Source organism: Clavelina lepadiformis, chromosome 6 (genome assembly GCF_947623445.1).
Source record: "Clavelina lepadiformis chromosome 6, kaClaLepa1.1, whole genome shotgun sequence".
Classification (NCBI taxonomy): Eukaryota; Metazoa; Chordata; class Ascidiacea; order Aplousobranchia; family Clavelinidae; genus Clavelina; species Clavelina lepadiformis.
Genome location: NC_135245.1, coordinates 6,065,159 through 6,080,281, shown reverse-complemented (window position 1 = coordinate 6,080,281; position 15,123 = coordinate 6,065,159). Strand labels below are relative to the sequence as shown.

The 15,123-nt window shown below is 34.2% G+C and overlaps 1 protein-coding gene across 1 annotated transcript; it reads left to right on the top strand.

Moving 5' to 3' along the window:
* Nucleotides 1–6,855: 6,855 nt before the first annotated feature.
* Nucleotides 6,856–15,051, top strand: LOC143462056 (carboxylesterase 5A-like). Its single transcript, XM_076960073.1, has 9 exons — nucleotides 6,856–7,290; nucleotides 8,540–8,738; nucleotides 8,943–9,139; nucleotides 9,316–9,479; nucleotides 9,985–10,130; nucleotides 10,244–10,465; nucleotides 10,729–10,894; nucleotides 12,908–13,154; nucleotides 14,268–15,051. The coding sequence occupies exons 1-9, from the start codon at nucleotides 7,136–7,138 to the stop codon at nucleotides 14,419–14,421; spliced, it is 1,650 nt and encodes a 549-aa protein (XP_076816188.1). The 5' UTR covers nucleotides 6,856–7,135; the 3' UTR covers nucleotides 14,422–15,051.
* The last annotated feature ends 72 nt before the right edge of the window (nucleotides 15,052–15,123 follow it).

Here is a 15,123-nt window from a genome sequence, read left to right as displayed (position 1 = left end):
TACGCTGAAGGAGATAATAAAGAAACAAAATTCCAACTTGAGGCGCAATGCGTTTATCAATAACAGGAAATGATTTGAACTTTTAGACTCGAAGTTTTACAGGTCAGGTGATAATTTCAATTTAGAAATTTTCAATAAAAGGAAACAAATATCAATCAACATTTTCTATTTTTATGTTAACAATGCTGTTAATACAAGGTCAGTCGTGCAGATAATCATTTTTTACCAATTAATTTGTCAATCACATAGGGGTTATTTCGAATTCGGCAAGCTCATAATGCAATGTAAATAACATGTTTATAAAATAGGATGACAAGTATGGGGTTATCTTAGTAGGTCTAAAGCTCAAAAGTGCAAGGTAGATAGCATGTTTACGGAACTGATTGTCAATCAACTACTCTTCGATAAGTCTGTAATTATACCATGAACTGAGATTGAACTTATGGCAAATATGACGTTATCTAATAGCGCGGTAAGTAGCAGAAATATAATTATAACGACACAACTTGGAAGACAATGGAAACAGCGTCTTCCACAGTATTCATTGCACGTACTGCTCAAAACGAATGCTGAAACTACCTTGCTGCAAGGAGTTTGTCTCTGAAGACTATCTTGAAGGTAATCTAATGTGTTGTGGTATGTGTGATAAAAAGAGCTTTTTGTGTAGCTGGGATTCATTGAATTCTTTACCAAAACAAACCATGTCTCGACTCTGCGAGAGTTAATTATAAATGTAAAAAACGAATCATCCACTGCGCTTGTTGGCCTTATGATTGCGCAAAGCATCTCTACAAATATGCCATGGGTGTATCAATGTGGAATGGAGTTTAAAGTAGACATAAACTGGGGGTTAGAAAATCATGAAGTATTGTTATATTAGCGTTAACAACATTTGTTTGTGAATTCTATGAATATTATTTGTTCCGGCAACTTTTTCGATTTGAGTTAGGCCTAAATCTAAACGACTACTGAATTTTAGTATAGGCCTACTTTATAACTATAATTGGCTTCCAACGACAGCACTAAAAATAGCCTCATTTAATGTTGCGGGGTTACAGTGTCCAATGAAAGTAAAATCTGTTTTTCAATTTTTAAAAGGTAAAAATTATAACTTTGTGTTACTGCAGGAAACATATAGCTCTGCCAGTATCGAAAAATTGTGGCAAATGGAATGGAGTGGGGAAGTCTATTGGTTGCATGGTCGTACTAACTCAGGGGCGGGCAACTTCTTCGGTCGGCGGGCCTGATATGAGAAAATGAAGTACTTAGCGGGCCGGATTCCTGAACAGATTGGAACGCAGCTTTGTCTTATTAATGTTCATGGTCGAAAATGTTTGCTCACAAATGTATGTAGACCCGAACAGAACAAGTAGATTCATGGCCATCTTTCTCAAGTTGGCAAACGTGGACTTATTCAGTGACGCAATACAGGGATTGCGGCAGAATGTGGTCGCACGCCACATTATCATGTATAAAGACCGGAAACTGTCTGTGGGCCGCTCAAAATCCCGCTGCGGGCCGTATGTTGCCCGCCCCTGTACTAACTCGAGAGAGGTTTGTATAATGTTTTTAATAAACCTCTCCTACACATGTAAAAAAATGGCGTCCGACAATCCTGGACGGTACGTAATTTTAAGAAATTACCTAGGCGAAATAGTCATTACGCTATAGTTAATGCTTGCATGTGTACCAAATAAAGACACACCTGAATTTTACAATAACTTTTTTGCTCTATTAAGGGAATTGTCCCTGAGTAATTGTATAATAGGTGGAGATTTCAATCTTGTACTAAACAACAACTTAAACAAAGATGGTGGCGGTCTTCATTCCAATTGTCAAGCGCATGTGTATAGTGAGCCAATCAATATCTCTCAGTATTTTCAACGTTTTTGGAAATAAACACTCCACGTTGAAGAGGTAGGCCTATACCCGCATCCAACAAAACGCCGTATACTGCAACAAGACCAGACTTTTTTCTCATATCTCAACACTTGCTAACCAAACTCAAGTCAACTGACACCGTAACAAGCATAAAATCTGCTCATTGCATAGTTACGTTATTTATCAATGTGGATCCAGTCACAAGGAGGAAATGTTATTGGAAACTAAATATCTCGCTTTTACAAAAAAGTTCATACTTAGAAAATATGGAAAATGAAATAACTAAATTTAAAGAAATTCATAGCAACTCGGATGAAGTAGACCCACATATTCTATGGGATACATTAAAATGTGATATTCGAGGCGCGACAATCCAATATAGCGCTAGGCAAAAGAAGCGGCTTATGTTTTATCAATTACGTATAAAAACTGAACTGAAAAATTTTGATACAGACTTGCTTAAAATCGACGTCGATAAAAATTCCATTCTACAACGAACCTTTCTTAAACAACAACAACTGGATTGGATTACGAAGCAAAGCTAAATGGGCAGAGCTCGGAGAAAAAAATAACAAATATTTTCTTAATTTAGAGAAGCGCCACACAGAAGAAAATAAAATAACACGGTTGAACTCTAACAGTGTCACTTTAACTGACTAAAACTTAATATTACAGAAACTTAGAAATTTCTATTCGGAATTATACAGCTTCCCTAACAATAATTCGAACTCGGATCAGGTAACTTATGTAATATCAAATCTAAGTATTCCAAAGATAGATGAATACAACGCTATAACGAAACCGACATAGAAATTTCGGACTTAGAATGTTTAAATGTTATCAAACGCATGTCTAATTATAAATCTCCGGGACCTGATGGCTTATAGGAATAGAATTCTAAAAACGTTTTGTCAGAATATTAAACTGGTATTTATGGCTTCGCTGGAACGATCTAGAAATTTAGGACTATTGTCTTAGGACACTCAAAGGGAAGGAGTAATTACTTTAATTCCTAAACCTAACAAAAGTCGGTTGTTGGCAGGTGACTACCGCCCAATCGCTCTTTTAAATGTAGATTATAAAACGATTTCCAAAATAATTTGCAAGAGAATTAAAATACATGTTGATCACTTGGTCCATCCTGACCAGAATGGTTTCATAAAAAGCTGTTTTATTGGTAATAACTAATAACATTCTTTTGCTTTTTGATATTATCGACTACGCGGACGAATACAAAATCCCTGAAACAATATTATCTTTAGATATATATAAACATTTGACACTGTAAACTGAAACTTTATTTATTGTTGTCTTAAAGCGTTTGGGTTTCATACACAACTAATAAATTGGGTGAGAGCACTTTACTCGCGTCCAAAATGCGTTGTTCAATCAATTGTTACCTGTCTGCAAACTTTAAGTTTCACCGCGGCGTGCGTGAAGGAGAGCCTTTTTCGTTCTCATTATTTGTGTTATGTATAGAAATTTTAGCCACAGTATTATGTTACGAAATAGTGATTTTGACGGAATACGGATAGGGGGTAATGAATTTAAAGTATCACTGTTTGCGGATGACACATTAGTTTTTTGAAAGGATCTTCAAGGGATTTCCGATTGCTAAAGTCTCTGGTGAAGTCAACTTCGATAAATTGCAAACTTTTTTCATTGGCTCATCTAGAAATTGTATTGGGAAACCGGGTTAGCCACTTAGCCGATTAAAGATTAAAATGGCCAACTGATTGTATTACGTATTTGGGAATTAAAATTCCGATGGGAATAGCAAACAATCATCAATTGTTTACGCTGAATTTTCAAAACGTTATAGGGAAAATGTCGACTATACTTAACCTATGGTCTTGTCGGTATTTGACTTTAATAAGTAAAATAACTATCTTAAAATCACAGGTAATTCCAAATCTAACGTATAAAGCGAGCGTAATTCTAGTAAACCTTCCGGTGACTTTTATCAAGAAAGTTAATCTATTGTTGTGTCGCTTTGTATGGGGATCTAAATCGGAAAGAATTAAACGTAAAACTCTGTATTGGGCTATAACGAAGGCGGAGCAAATATGATCGAAATAAAATCATGTATAGGAACTCACATTAAAAGTGAAATGGATTAAAATGCTAATTGATACCCATTAATTATTATCAATCTGCGTGGAAAGAACTAAAAACATCCCAACTTCATGAACCAACGCTTTCGATCCACTCCCAACGTTTAGCCACGTAGTAAGATGTTAGAATATAGTAAAAACCAAGTAAAATGCTTTTCCTCAGCTGTTGTTACTTCTCTTTTCACCTTGTGGGCTCTGACAAGTGAGCCGTTGTGATGTAATTGACACTGCAGTTTGCGTTAGTATGCTTTGAAAACATGCGTTGACTATTCAGTGAACCATGAAGATTTTTCAGAAAATATAGGCCTAGATCTAGATAGACTTTTTTAAATGCTTTCTTTGTGTTTTTGAGTGACTTATGGGTTATTTTTGTGTTCTTTGAATTATTTCCGACATTGGTATGCATTACATGATTAAGAATCATGCACACAGAGCTTATTCGAGTCATTTGGAGATCTAAAGTAGATCCGTCGCTTATAGGATCTATTTCTCCTGGAATGAAGGTGGATCTTAAAAGCGGCGACTAGTCATGAGCGCATCGGTGCCGTTGTAGGGCCAAAACTTGCCTTCTGCCAAACCTATCCTCCCAATAGTGACGTCATAAATTTCTGACCAGCGACTAGCGCAGCCCAGACAGAATTGGAATGTTGAACATTTTCTCCTCAATTCCTTCAAATGGCTGAGTTCTCGGCAGTTCTTTCCGGTGTTGTAACGACTCGAGACATGTTATGACAATGACCGTGTTAATCATTATTCATTTTGGTCATTTATTGGTATTATTCGTTCATATTTTAATTCGTTTGGCTATGCTGCTTTTTCCCACATATTGTTTTCTAGTGAAGTTGCTTGTCACGCTGCAGTGGTGAGCATTTCATTTTTTGTTTCCCTACAGGCAATGACAAAGATAAACAATGTATTACAATAAAATTAACATTCACAAAATCTTGAAACCTGGCAATAAATGCGGCCCAGGTTCCGTGTTTGGTACCCAGTGGTGGCATATCGCATAGACATTAACAACACTTGCTCCTGTTCAATGGACCTGGTAGACAATTCTCAATTCGGGGAATACCGCAACATAAAAAGAACAAAAAAATGTGTGACAATCGTCTACTCGTGCAAAGATTTTCCACAGTCCGAGGAAAGTTATTATACCAAACGATACCAAGTAGTACAATAATTAGCACAATTAATACAATTATTGTACTTTCAGTATATGGGTATCTCCGATAAAAGGTATCTATAGGTTTAGGTGTTTGTTTGTTTCGACATGGGGATTGCCCTGGGAAATGTTTGCAAACACATTACTCAGGTCCGCTGATGGTTGTTGTGCAGAAGCAATATATACAGCACATATACATACCTGCAAAGCTCGTATAGTAGTCTATGGTTCAAAGCTATTTTCAAAGTTTCTTGTTAACCTAACTTAAATGTTATATCACAGTAACCTAAAGCTAAACCTTGTAAAACCCAATAGGAACTTATAGCTAAACTCAAATTTTTACATACCTATTCTCCTAACTAACCTAACTGCCTATCTTCAGCAGCAGACCACGTGACCGTGACCTACATTGACATAGACTATGATGAAATAGGCCTAGTCACTTAAAGATTTATCACGATTTATGGTTATCTCGGAGTAACCTTTTAGAAGTACCGCGACTACACTAGCAAAAGGTGCTTAATGGGAAAGTTTCATTATAAGAAAAGTTTTATTCTCATTTTCAGTTGGCCTTATGTAACAAGAGTAAATAAGGTTGATGTTGTCTGAACCATGTTAACCAAATTTTAAAGTAAAATAAAAACAGGATATAGTTTGGCACTCTGAAGGTTAACTTTATATTTTTCGACACGAGCTTTCGCAAGCAAAAGCTTGCTTCTTCAGTTGTACTGCGAAATTTTTCGCACCTAACGAAAAATACAAAGTTAACATTCAGAGTGCCAAACTATATATATCTTATTTTTTTTTACTTTTAGAATAAATAAATAAATAAATAAGAGTTGTTTGGTATGATATCAGAATCTGTATCATTGGACTGAGAAAAAAGTCATTGCTCGACTGAAACTGGAGCATTGGATTGTCGGTTGCTGAGCTTGTTTTAAGCGATTTTTCATATTCTTTCTTTTTATTTCCTATATTATATTGCTCGAATTTGCAACTGTTCATCAGGAGCAAGCGTTGCAATGCATTACAATGGTAGTGCTGTTGGGTACTGAACATAGGTGGCATTAATTGCTCGCCCAGTACTTCAACCATTATTTGAAACAAACATTTGCTGACCTATGCCTCATTGAGATCTCATCCCTGTAAACTCTTTGGTCACTGACTTAATGTTTTGAAACTCTGCAAACAGGCTTAATAAGCAAGCTAACAAACTGTAGTGTGTTTTTTGTTTATGCTGCATCAGGCAAGTATTAGTTTTAAAACCAAGCTGTTTTATTTATAACTTAAGGTTTAGATATAAGCTCTTAGAAGAGTTATTGAGACAAATGAGCTTTGTGACTAACACCGGATTTTGCCCACATTGTGGTACTATTTTGCCTCTTCCCATTGACCCAAACGAATTTTACCTGAAATGTCGATGTGGTTACAAAATGGAAAGCACACGATGCGATAATATGATTGTAACAAAGGCTGAAGTAATTTTCAATGAAATCAAGCATAAGCGTGACAAGAAGACAAAAGCAAGTAAAGACATGATTGGACCATCAATAGAACGGATATGTACAAGATGCGGTCACAATGAAATGACATATAAAACGCAGCAAATGCGATCTGCTGATGAAGGAATGTCAATTTTTTATTATTGTACAAAGTGTGGAGGATTGGAAAAAGAAGACTCTTAATTTGAACTGTAGAATAATGTCTTTCATACAGTAACTGCCTTTGTGCTTTAATCTTCAGTCATCCAGTGATTTCAGTTGTAGCTATGGTTGCTATTAATATTACTTGCTATTGTAATATAAAAAGTTCGATTCTAGGATAAGAAAGTAATCAACAAATTTGCAGTTACAAGAAAAACGATGTTTTCCATGTGTAATTTGAGCATTGAAACTATTTTTCATTTTTGTATCAATATCTCCCCTAAATTCCCAATTTTCCATATTTTTTCAATTTAAGCAATTGTTAAATTTAAGAAATGGAAGAAATTGTGTTTTTACCCAACTATGGAAAGGTGAAATGTGGCAAAGTAACTCGGGCCAATCATCCCAGAGCGAAGAAAGTTTCTAATTTTATTGAGATTCCATTTGCCCAACCACCAATTGGAAAGCTTCGGTTCCAGCCACCCAAAAGGTAGTTAAATGGTAATATGTATGCACATATATGGTAATTTTTACCCACTTTGTCATTTTTACATTTTGGTGTAAATTTTATAGTATTACACAATTATTTAATAATTTATATCATATATTACCAATATAGTGAACATCATATTGCCAATAAAATGAGGGACTAGTCCAAAAACAAATTGGTCTTAAATCAAAAGAGTAGTTGTAATCAAACATACTTAGTGAACTAGAATTTTTAATAATATGTAGTGGGTAAGCAGTTTTTGCCAAAATTGTACTGCAAATTTGGCATCCTATTATGACGAAGATTGCAGTCATGATGTCACACTGTAAAATCAATATGCTCGATGACTGAGGTTTGTTCGGTATTTTGGTTAGCTAATGTGTTGTGGATAGAATACGTCCGCATAGGTAGGTGATTAGTAGCAGGTCATGTTTGTTTTCAGCATAGGAGTGTCACATAAGACAGCACATAAACTGGTAAAGCATTCTTGTTGTTTCTGGTACCGGAATAGTCTGGAGCCAACAACCAACAATGAACTGTACTGCAAATTAGCATTTACATTAACCGGTACAAATACACTAATGATAAGCTAGTTTTGGCTCATTTATTGCAAATTTATCCCGTTATACACTTAAGTATACTTTAATTATACGCAAGACACTTTACTTGTCTGTCACAGGAAACAATCTATTCAAACTTGACCCAAGTACCTGAGTCATCCCTATTGTTTTCTTTATTGATGTAATACGAACCGCCATCCTCGTCATAATTAGCTGAAAAATTTGCGATTTTTTTGAACTTATTTTTGGCAATAACTGCTTAGCCACCACAAGTCCTTTCACCAGTATGTTTACTGACAACTACTCTTTGGTTTAAGCTCTTTTTTTGTCTTGCCCCTCAATTCAGCTATATATATATATATTTCTTTTTCTGTTTTTTACTGCATATATATTAATGTTATCATATCATTTATTTTTCGCCATTGACTGAAAGAAACAAAAAGAAAGGTACTAACCTTGTTGTAACATAATATAACATGTTATTTACTATTTACTGCTGGTGCCTTACTCTGTAATTTAAGCATATTTCAGAACATAGTTCATTGCTGATGAATCTCTCAGTGAGGTTTTATATGATCACAAATGAACTCTTATGTAATTATAGTGGCAATTATTTTACTTTAAAATTTGGTTAACAGGGTTCAGACAATTTTAACTTAGTAAATTTAGTGGTATTGGTTGCTTTTCAGAGCTTTGCCTTGGACTGGAATTCTGTTCAATACGAAGCAGACCAAAATACCGCCCCAAACAATACCTGAGGCAAATGAGTCTGACATTTATTTTAGCTTTTGTCCGATGAAAAGAACATTTTCAAGGCAAAACTGCAGTGAAGATTGTTTGTATTTAAATGTATTTGCCCCAGTCACTTCAAGCATTGCTAAACTCCCTGTAAGACATAGGTTAAGTACTTTACCGTGTCTGTAGACTATGCATATGTTAACTTTAGTTAAGTTTTAATGTAATTGTAAACACCAGTAACATTTGATTTGCTTAATTTTTACGTAGTTACTCACAATCATGAATTAATTATTATTATCGTTGGTCATATATGAATTAAATTATTATTTTTATATTTTTTACCGGCTTATGCAGGTAATGGTTTGGTTTTATGGAGGTTCTTTTCAAGTTGGTCCTCGCTATTTCTTTGATGGCACTGCTCTTGCTGGCATGAATGATGTAATAGTGGTTGTACCACACTACCGTGTTAACACCTTCGGTTTCTTATGTATGGGGAGTGATACACCATGCAAAGGCAACTTTGGCCTGCATGACCAACTTGAAGCTTTGAAGTGAGTCTAATACTGTGTGGCTGTGGTAATAAAAAACGTTTTTGTTTCTTTCAATTAGGGTTACTCTCATTGCATATACTTATTCTGCTGCATATGGCTCTATGAGAATATTATTTTTATGGTTGTTTAACAATAATAAAAAAAATGCTATTTTTACACAATATGAAATGGTTTAGATGGGTAAAGGAGAACATTGAGTATTTTGGTGGTGACAAAGACAATGTGACTGTGTTTGGTGAGAGTGCAGGAGCTATATCTATTCATATGCACATGATGTCATCATTATCAGAAAGTTATTTTCATAAAGCAATTTGCTTCAGTGGTTCAGCTACAGTCGCAAGTGAGAAACAGCAATTTTTGCTCTGTTTTTTTTGTACAGTTTTAGACATGTGATACAATCAGATATTCCTCATCACTAATTTGATGTAATAATGTCAAATGATTGTCTGGGCTTGGTGACGATGCTGACTTATTATCTGCAGCGTTGTAATTTGTAGTAAAACCTTGCATTTTTAAGCCTACGGCCCTTTGTTACCCTGTCTTGTTCCTTGATTGTTTGTGGGAATGTTTTTATTTTGCCATGATTGTTATCATTTATATAAGTTACTAAAATGGCTTCCTCCAGTTGTTGGCCAAAAACAAATACTAACACTGATGATATCATATCAGTAACTAAATTTTCCTTTCAATTTATCTTTTTGTCTTAGTAGTGTTATATTTAACGAGTGGTAATGGATCTAGTTGAATTAATTTCCTTTTTTTTTTGCGTTTTACAACATACGAGAAAAACATAGTTGTGCAGATATTCCCAAGTAATGTACAAATGTACAAATCTTGTACTGTAGAAGTTGTTATGAAGGATCAAAGCAGAGCAGTGAAAAAATTTCTTGAAATTTTGAAGATAAAGGAAACCAGCCCAGAAAAGATTCTGAAAGAACTGCAATCTTTTAGTATGAAAAAACTCTGTGAAGCCGATTATAAATTGCGAAAGGTGCAACTATTGTACTTCACACTCAATTCGTTTGTATTAATTCTAAGTATTTTTTACTGCAGTCCTGTATGCATCGTTGGTTTTATAAATTGTCCGTTAAATTTCTCTTTTAGGCTCGCTTCGGTTGGTATGTTACCATTGATAATGAATTGATGTGTGACATGCCTAAAAATCTATTGTCAGAAAAACGTTTTCAAAAGATAACTCTTATTATTGGTTGCAATAGCAGTGAGGGAGGTTGGCTTATGAATGTAGAAATGCCAAACTACCTTGAAGGGTTATCAAAAGAAGACTACCAACGGCGCAGCGCAATTCTACTCAAATGGTTAAACAGGGTAACGAGCACAAATAATTTCAATCAGTTTGTTGACATTTTTTGTTATTTATAGATTAGTATTACTCTTGGTAGATCTTTTCATCCTAATTATCGTTTTAGGCCCATATATTCATTGAACCTAAGTAGGGAATTCAAAAATTTTCCCCCTAAAGTATGACCATATTATTTAATTACTTTTATTGTTATCGTGTTAATTATTTTGTCAGATAAGATTAAGAACTGTAATTTTTTTGCGTTGTATAAAGCTTATATTTGTTTAAGTCGATAGATGCAAGCAAAACAGATTCAATCATTCTCCGCTACTATAACCAAGGCAATGAAAGCACCGCAGAAAATGACAGGCTATACTATACAAGAGGGTTAGCAGGAGTTATGGCGGATTGCAACTTTAATATTGGAATTATACTTGCTGCTGATGGGCATGCAGGTCTGGCAAATTTTTAACCTATTGTTTTATTATATTATGCTAGTTTGGAGCATAGAATTCCCTGTAAAGTGTTGCGTAATTCTAACATCAAAAATATTTTGGAAATGAGTTGTTTTGTTGTAAATCAACATTTTTGTTAAATCTTTACTAAATGAATGAGCTCAGTAGTGTTTTTAGAATTATATGATTTGAGTTTGTTTCATAAGCATACAATGATAAAATTTTGCTTTTTCAGACTTGTTGGTGTAAAGTATTCGTTGTTCTTACAGATTATAAAGCTAATTTTCTTTTTGATTTAAAAAATTAAATGTAATTCTCTAAAATGCCATGTTCATGTGCTTTTTTGTATGAAGTGTTAATGCACTGCTGGTAATGAAATTCAAACAGTTTAAGGAGATGAATCAGATTTGTTTCGTGTTAGTAACAGAAAAAGACACTTCCAGTTAAGGTTTTCAACATGGTTTGGTGGTGGTCTTTCCTGTGCTCCACAGAACATTTAATTAAATAGTTTTTTGAGTGTATGTGTAACCAAACTTTTTCTCAGCCAGGAACTTCCCGCTTGACAGCTAGTCAATTAGCTCTCTTTTGCTTTATTAACATTTAATGGCATATATCTTAGCTAAAAACGACCATCTTTCCACCATAAAGGCAAAACGTAGACTCCCCCTACCCTCGCCCAGCCGAGCGCGACACCTCACCAAACACAAATTCCACGTAATCAAAGAATCAACGTGGGACGCTGAATACTAATTAAGCGCTCGGGGTAGCGAGACGAGACGTCACTAGTGATCGAATAAAAATACGTGTACACTTAAACATGTAAAATATGGCAGAACGTGAGCATGCATAAAAATGACTAATGTGAACAACACTGAAATAAAACAAATATAGGCTACATAACCAGACAAACACAAAAATGACACAACAAAAAGAACACGTCCGACTAAATCAATCAATAAAAAGGGGTTCAGAAAAACAGTGTACATAGTGATTGCTATAAAACGGGTGCCTAAAATAAATCTCGTGGCATATGAACCTCATGTTAAAATGAAAAATCTATGTGCATTGGGTAGTAGCCACTCCACTTCAAGTATGTTATTGTTTTGCTTGTTATTTGTGCGATGTATTGCACTCACAATTGTGATACAGTAGCTATGATACTTTCTTAGAGACCTAAACTTTCTTAGCTGAACTTTTTTAACATGTTTTCATAATGTGTTTGCATGTTTAGAAATCATCCAAGTTAGCTAAAGATTTTCAAGAAACATGTACGATAAGTCGATAACTACTTATGAGAAAAATTATGAGACTCCATGTGATTTTTGTAAGCTCAGTAAATTTTAAGGTAATCCTGGCATTTTGTTTTGGTCTAATCTTTTAGCACTTTTTCAACATTGTGGATCTTGTATCTTTTACAAAGTCTTTCATAGTAATTAATGTTGTATATTGCCTTCATTGACCTGATTTTCTGCTCTCTATTCATTTTTACACTTTTCTTGAAATATGGTCACAGGCTTCAAACTAAAAGCACACTTCTAGAGAGCAGACCTGCACCAAGATTGCTCATTAAATTCATAAGACATTGTTTTATCACATTCTATTTGTTACAAACATATTGTTAAATGGAATGACCTTGCTTGAATGATTTTTTCATGTCATAATTCACTGCCAAAATTTAATCAGTTCCCTATGTAGCACTTGAGACTCCACATTTAACAATGGATTTTTTCATGTTATAAAATTTTTCAATCTGTTGCAAGACTGATCCAACCTGTCTGGCAAAAAACAAATAAACCATCTCCTCCAAAAGGGTCTTATAATTTTATACAAATTCTTGTTCTGTTGTCTGAATAAGTAGTTATTTTAAACAAAATGTATTTATAATATTGTAGTACTGCTGTACTGACACAAAGCTTGCCACCTTTTGTGATATTCAGTGGTAGGAGGAAATTTGAAATGGACAAAATTTGGATGTGCCGGGTGAACATTAATCAAACATTAATCTTTGTTTAGATTGTGGAGCAACAACTTACTTTTATCATATGAAGCATCCACCCTGCTACAACCATGACAGAGAGTATGGTCCAGAAAAAGCTCAAAAGCCGTCATTTATTGAAACTGATCATGCCGATGATATTATTTTCACTTGGGGTTTTCCTTTTCTACCTGATAATGTTCAGGATGGCTTCAAGTTCAGCCGGGAAGAAATGGAACTTAGCCTTTCTATGATGACTTACTTTGCAAACTTTGCTAAAACTGGGTGAGTTTTTTATTGGTTACAATTAGAGTAAGTTCAGATGCCAGTGCAACTTAATACCCAGATAACTGATATAGCCAGATATTTGAATTTTTGTTAACTAATTAACTGAATAATAAATGTTAAGGACAATTCAACCTGTTTTCCTAGCTTCTAGTAGATCAGAAAAATAAAATAATAATCAATTTTGTTAGAAAGACCACACCACACATCCACATACAAAATTCACAAATTCCTAAAGTTTATTTGGCTTTTCTTTTATGTTGTTGTTTTCTTTTGGTTTGTTTTTAAGAGTAGGTGGTGTTGAAATGGTTTTCAAGTACCACGAGTTTGCTAAAAGCCATACCATTTCAGGTAAACACGTTATTTTATTGAAGCTAACTAGTTTCGAATATACTTCTGTCCTTCGTCAGAACGAAATTTTCCTATAGATAGGTGAACACCATATTGTAAATCAAGGCTTTGTTCAGAAGTGTTTGCAAACCCAAAAAGCTTAGGGTGGAAACTGATGATAGTTTCGGAGGTTACATAATTACTAAGGATAGAACAATGTGGCCCGCAGGAGTTGATATTGCTTATTTGGATCCAGGACTTTTTGTTAGCTCACCTCCTTGAATATTTTCTCCGACAAAAGACAGAAGTTTTTCTAAAACTAGCTAGCTTTAATGAAATTGTATATTTACCTGCAGTAGTATTGGCTTTATAGTTAAATTTTGTGCATTCAGAAGAGTAAACTTAATCTCAAACTTGTACGCCGAATCTTAATTAAATTCAACTGGGAGTAAAAGACCACTTCTATTGCTGCAAAAGAATTGCGGAGTATGCTGACCGCATCTAAAGGCAGAAAGTTTTAAACTGTTCAAAAATCCAAAGAAATATAAAACTGCTTTTATTAGTGTTACTCATTTTTTATCCGATTAACCGACAAAAGTTTATTTGGATATGTGGTAGCTAAAATTTCCTCAGTTTACGGCTTAATCGATATCTTCATAGTTAAATGCTACTTACAATACTATTGATTTACTTCAAAAATTTGATTGTTTTAATTATGTACTTGAATGGATTCTTGCAACTTTTTCTTGCTTGTTTAATATCAATTCATCTTTCTTTTTTTAGAAATCCCAATAAAGGTGTCCTTCAAGAATTTGAATGGCCAACGTATAATAGTCAAAACCGTCCACATATTGTCCTTGATATTCCTCTCAGCAAAGATTTAGATTTCGGTGTGGAAAGATACAATATCTACACAAACATCTTGCCGAATTTGTGATCTTCCTGAGTTTGCTTTTGCACCTTATAAAGTTCCTTGTCAAGAAAAACTGTGATTTAGCAACAAAATATTTTTATCAATATAATCTTTTTTCTTAATTCCAGATGTCGAATGTGTTCAAATTTACAAATATGCAATCACTTGATTTTTATTTTGTTTATTTACATTTAATTGCGTTTTATATTTTTAGGGCATCTCATAATTATATTTCATACCTTTTTAATTTAGCAGATATAGATTTTATGCTTGTTTAACTTAAAATAATAATGTTTAACTTTACCAAGCTGGAGAACGGACAACGCGGTTTAATTAAACGTAAAATTCTCCATCCAGACATATTTGCGCCTTATCGAATCTACTGCTTTACAGTATTCAATCCTGTTTGCCGTATTTGTATGCAATATCTATTCGGTTTTATGCAATAAATCTATTTTCAACCTCAGTTTTATGCAATAAAATCCAGTGATTCTAAAGTGTTTGCTTATGCGTGACATGGGATAAAATGTTGTGTTGTCCCTGTTCTGAGCGCTGTGTCATTTCAGATGCCTAAATTCAGACTGACTTTTTGTTAATTCAGTGTTCGTTTTAATAAAAATACTCAAGAAATTTTTGTTAGGTCAAGAAAGTCATTTTTTTGAATTTTGAAGTCAATTGTTTAGATTTTTTAAATCAACAAACAGCGCATGCTATGGAATGTAAATT

Excerpts from the sequence above, each read along its gene's own strand:
- LOC143462056 (XM_076960073.1), top strand. The coding sequence starts at position 7,136 with ATGGAAGAAATTGTGTTTTTACCCAACTATGGAAAGGTGAAATGTGGC. Across the intron at positions 8,739-8,942 it reads CAAGCATTGCTAAACTCCCT|GTAATGGTTTGGTTTTATGG; the intron begins GTAAGACATAGG and ends CGGCTTATGCAG. Across the intron at positions 9,140-9,315 it reads GACCAACTTGAAGCTTTGAA|ATGGGTAAAGGAGAACATTG; the intron begins GTGAGTCTAATA and ends GAAATGGTTTAG.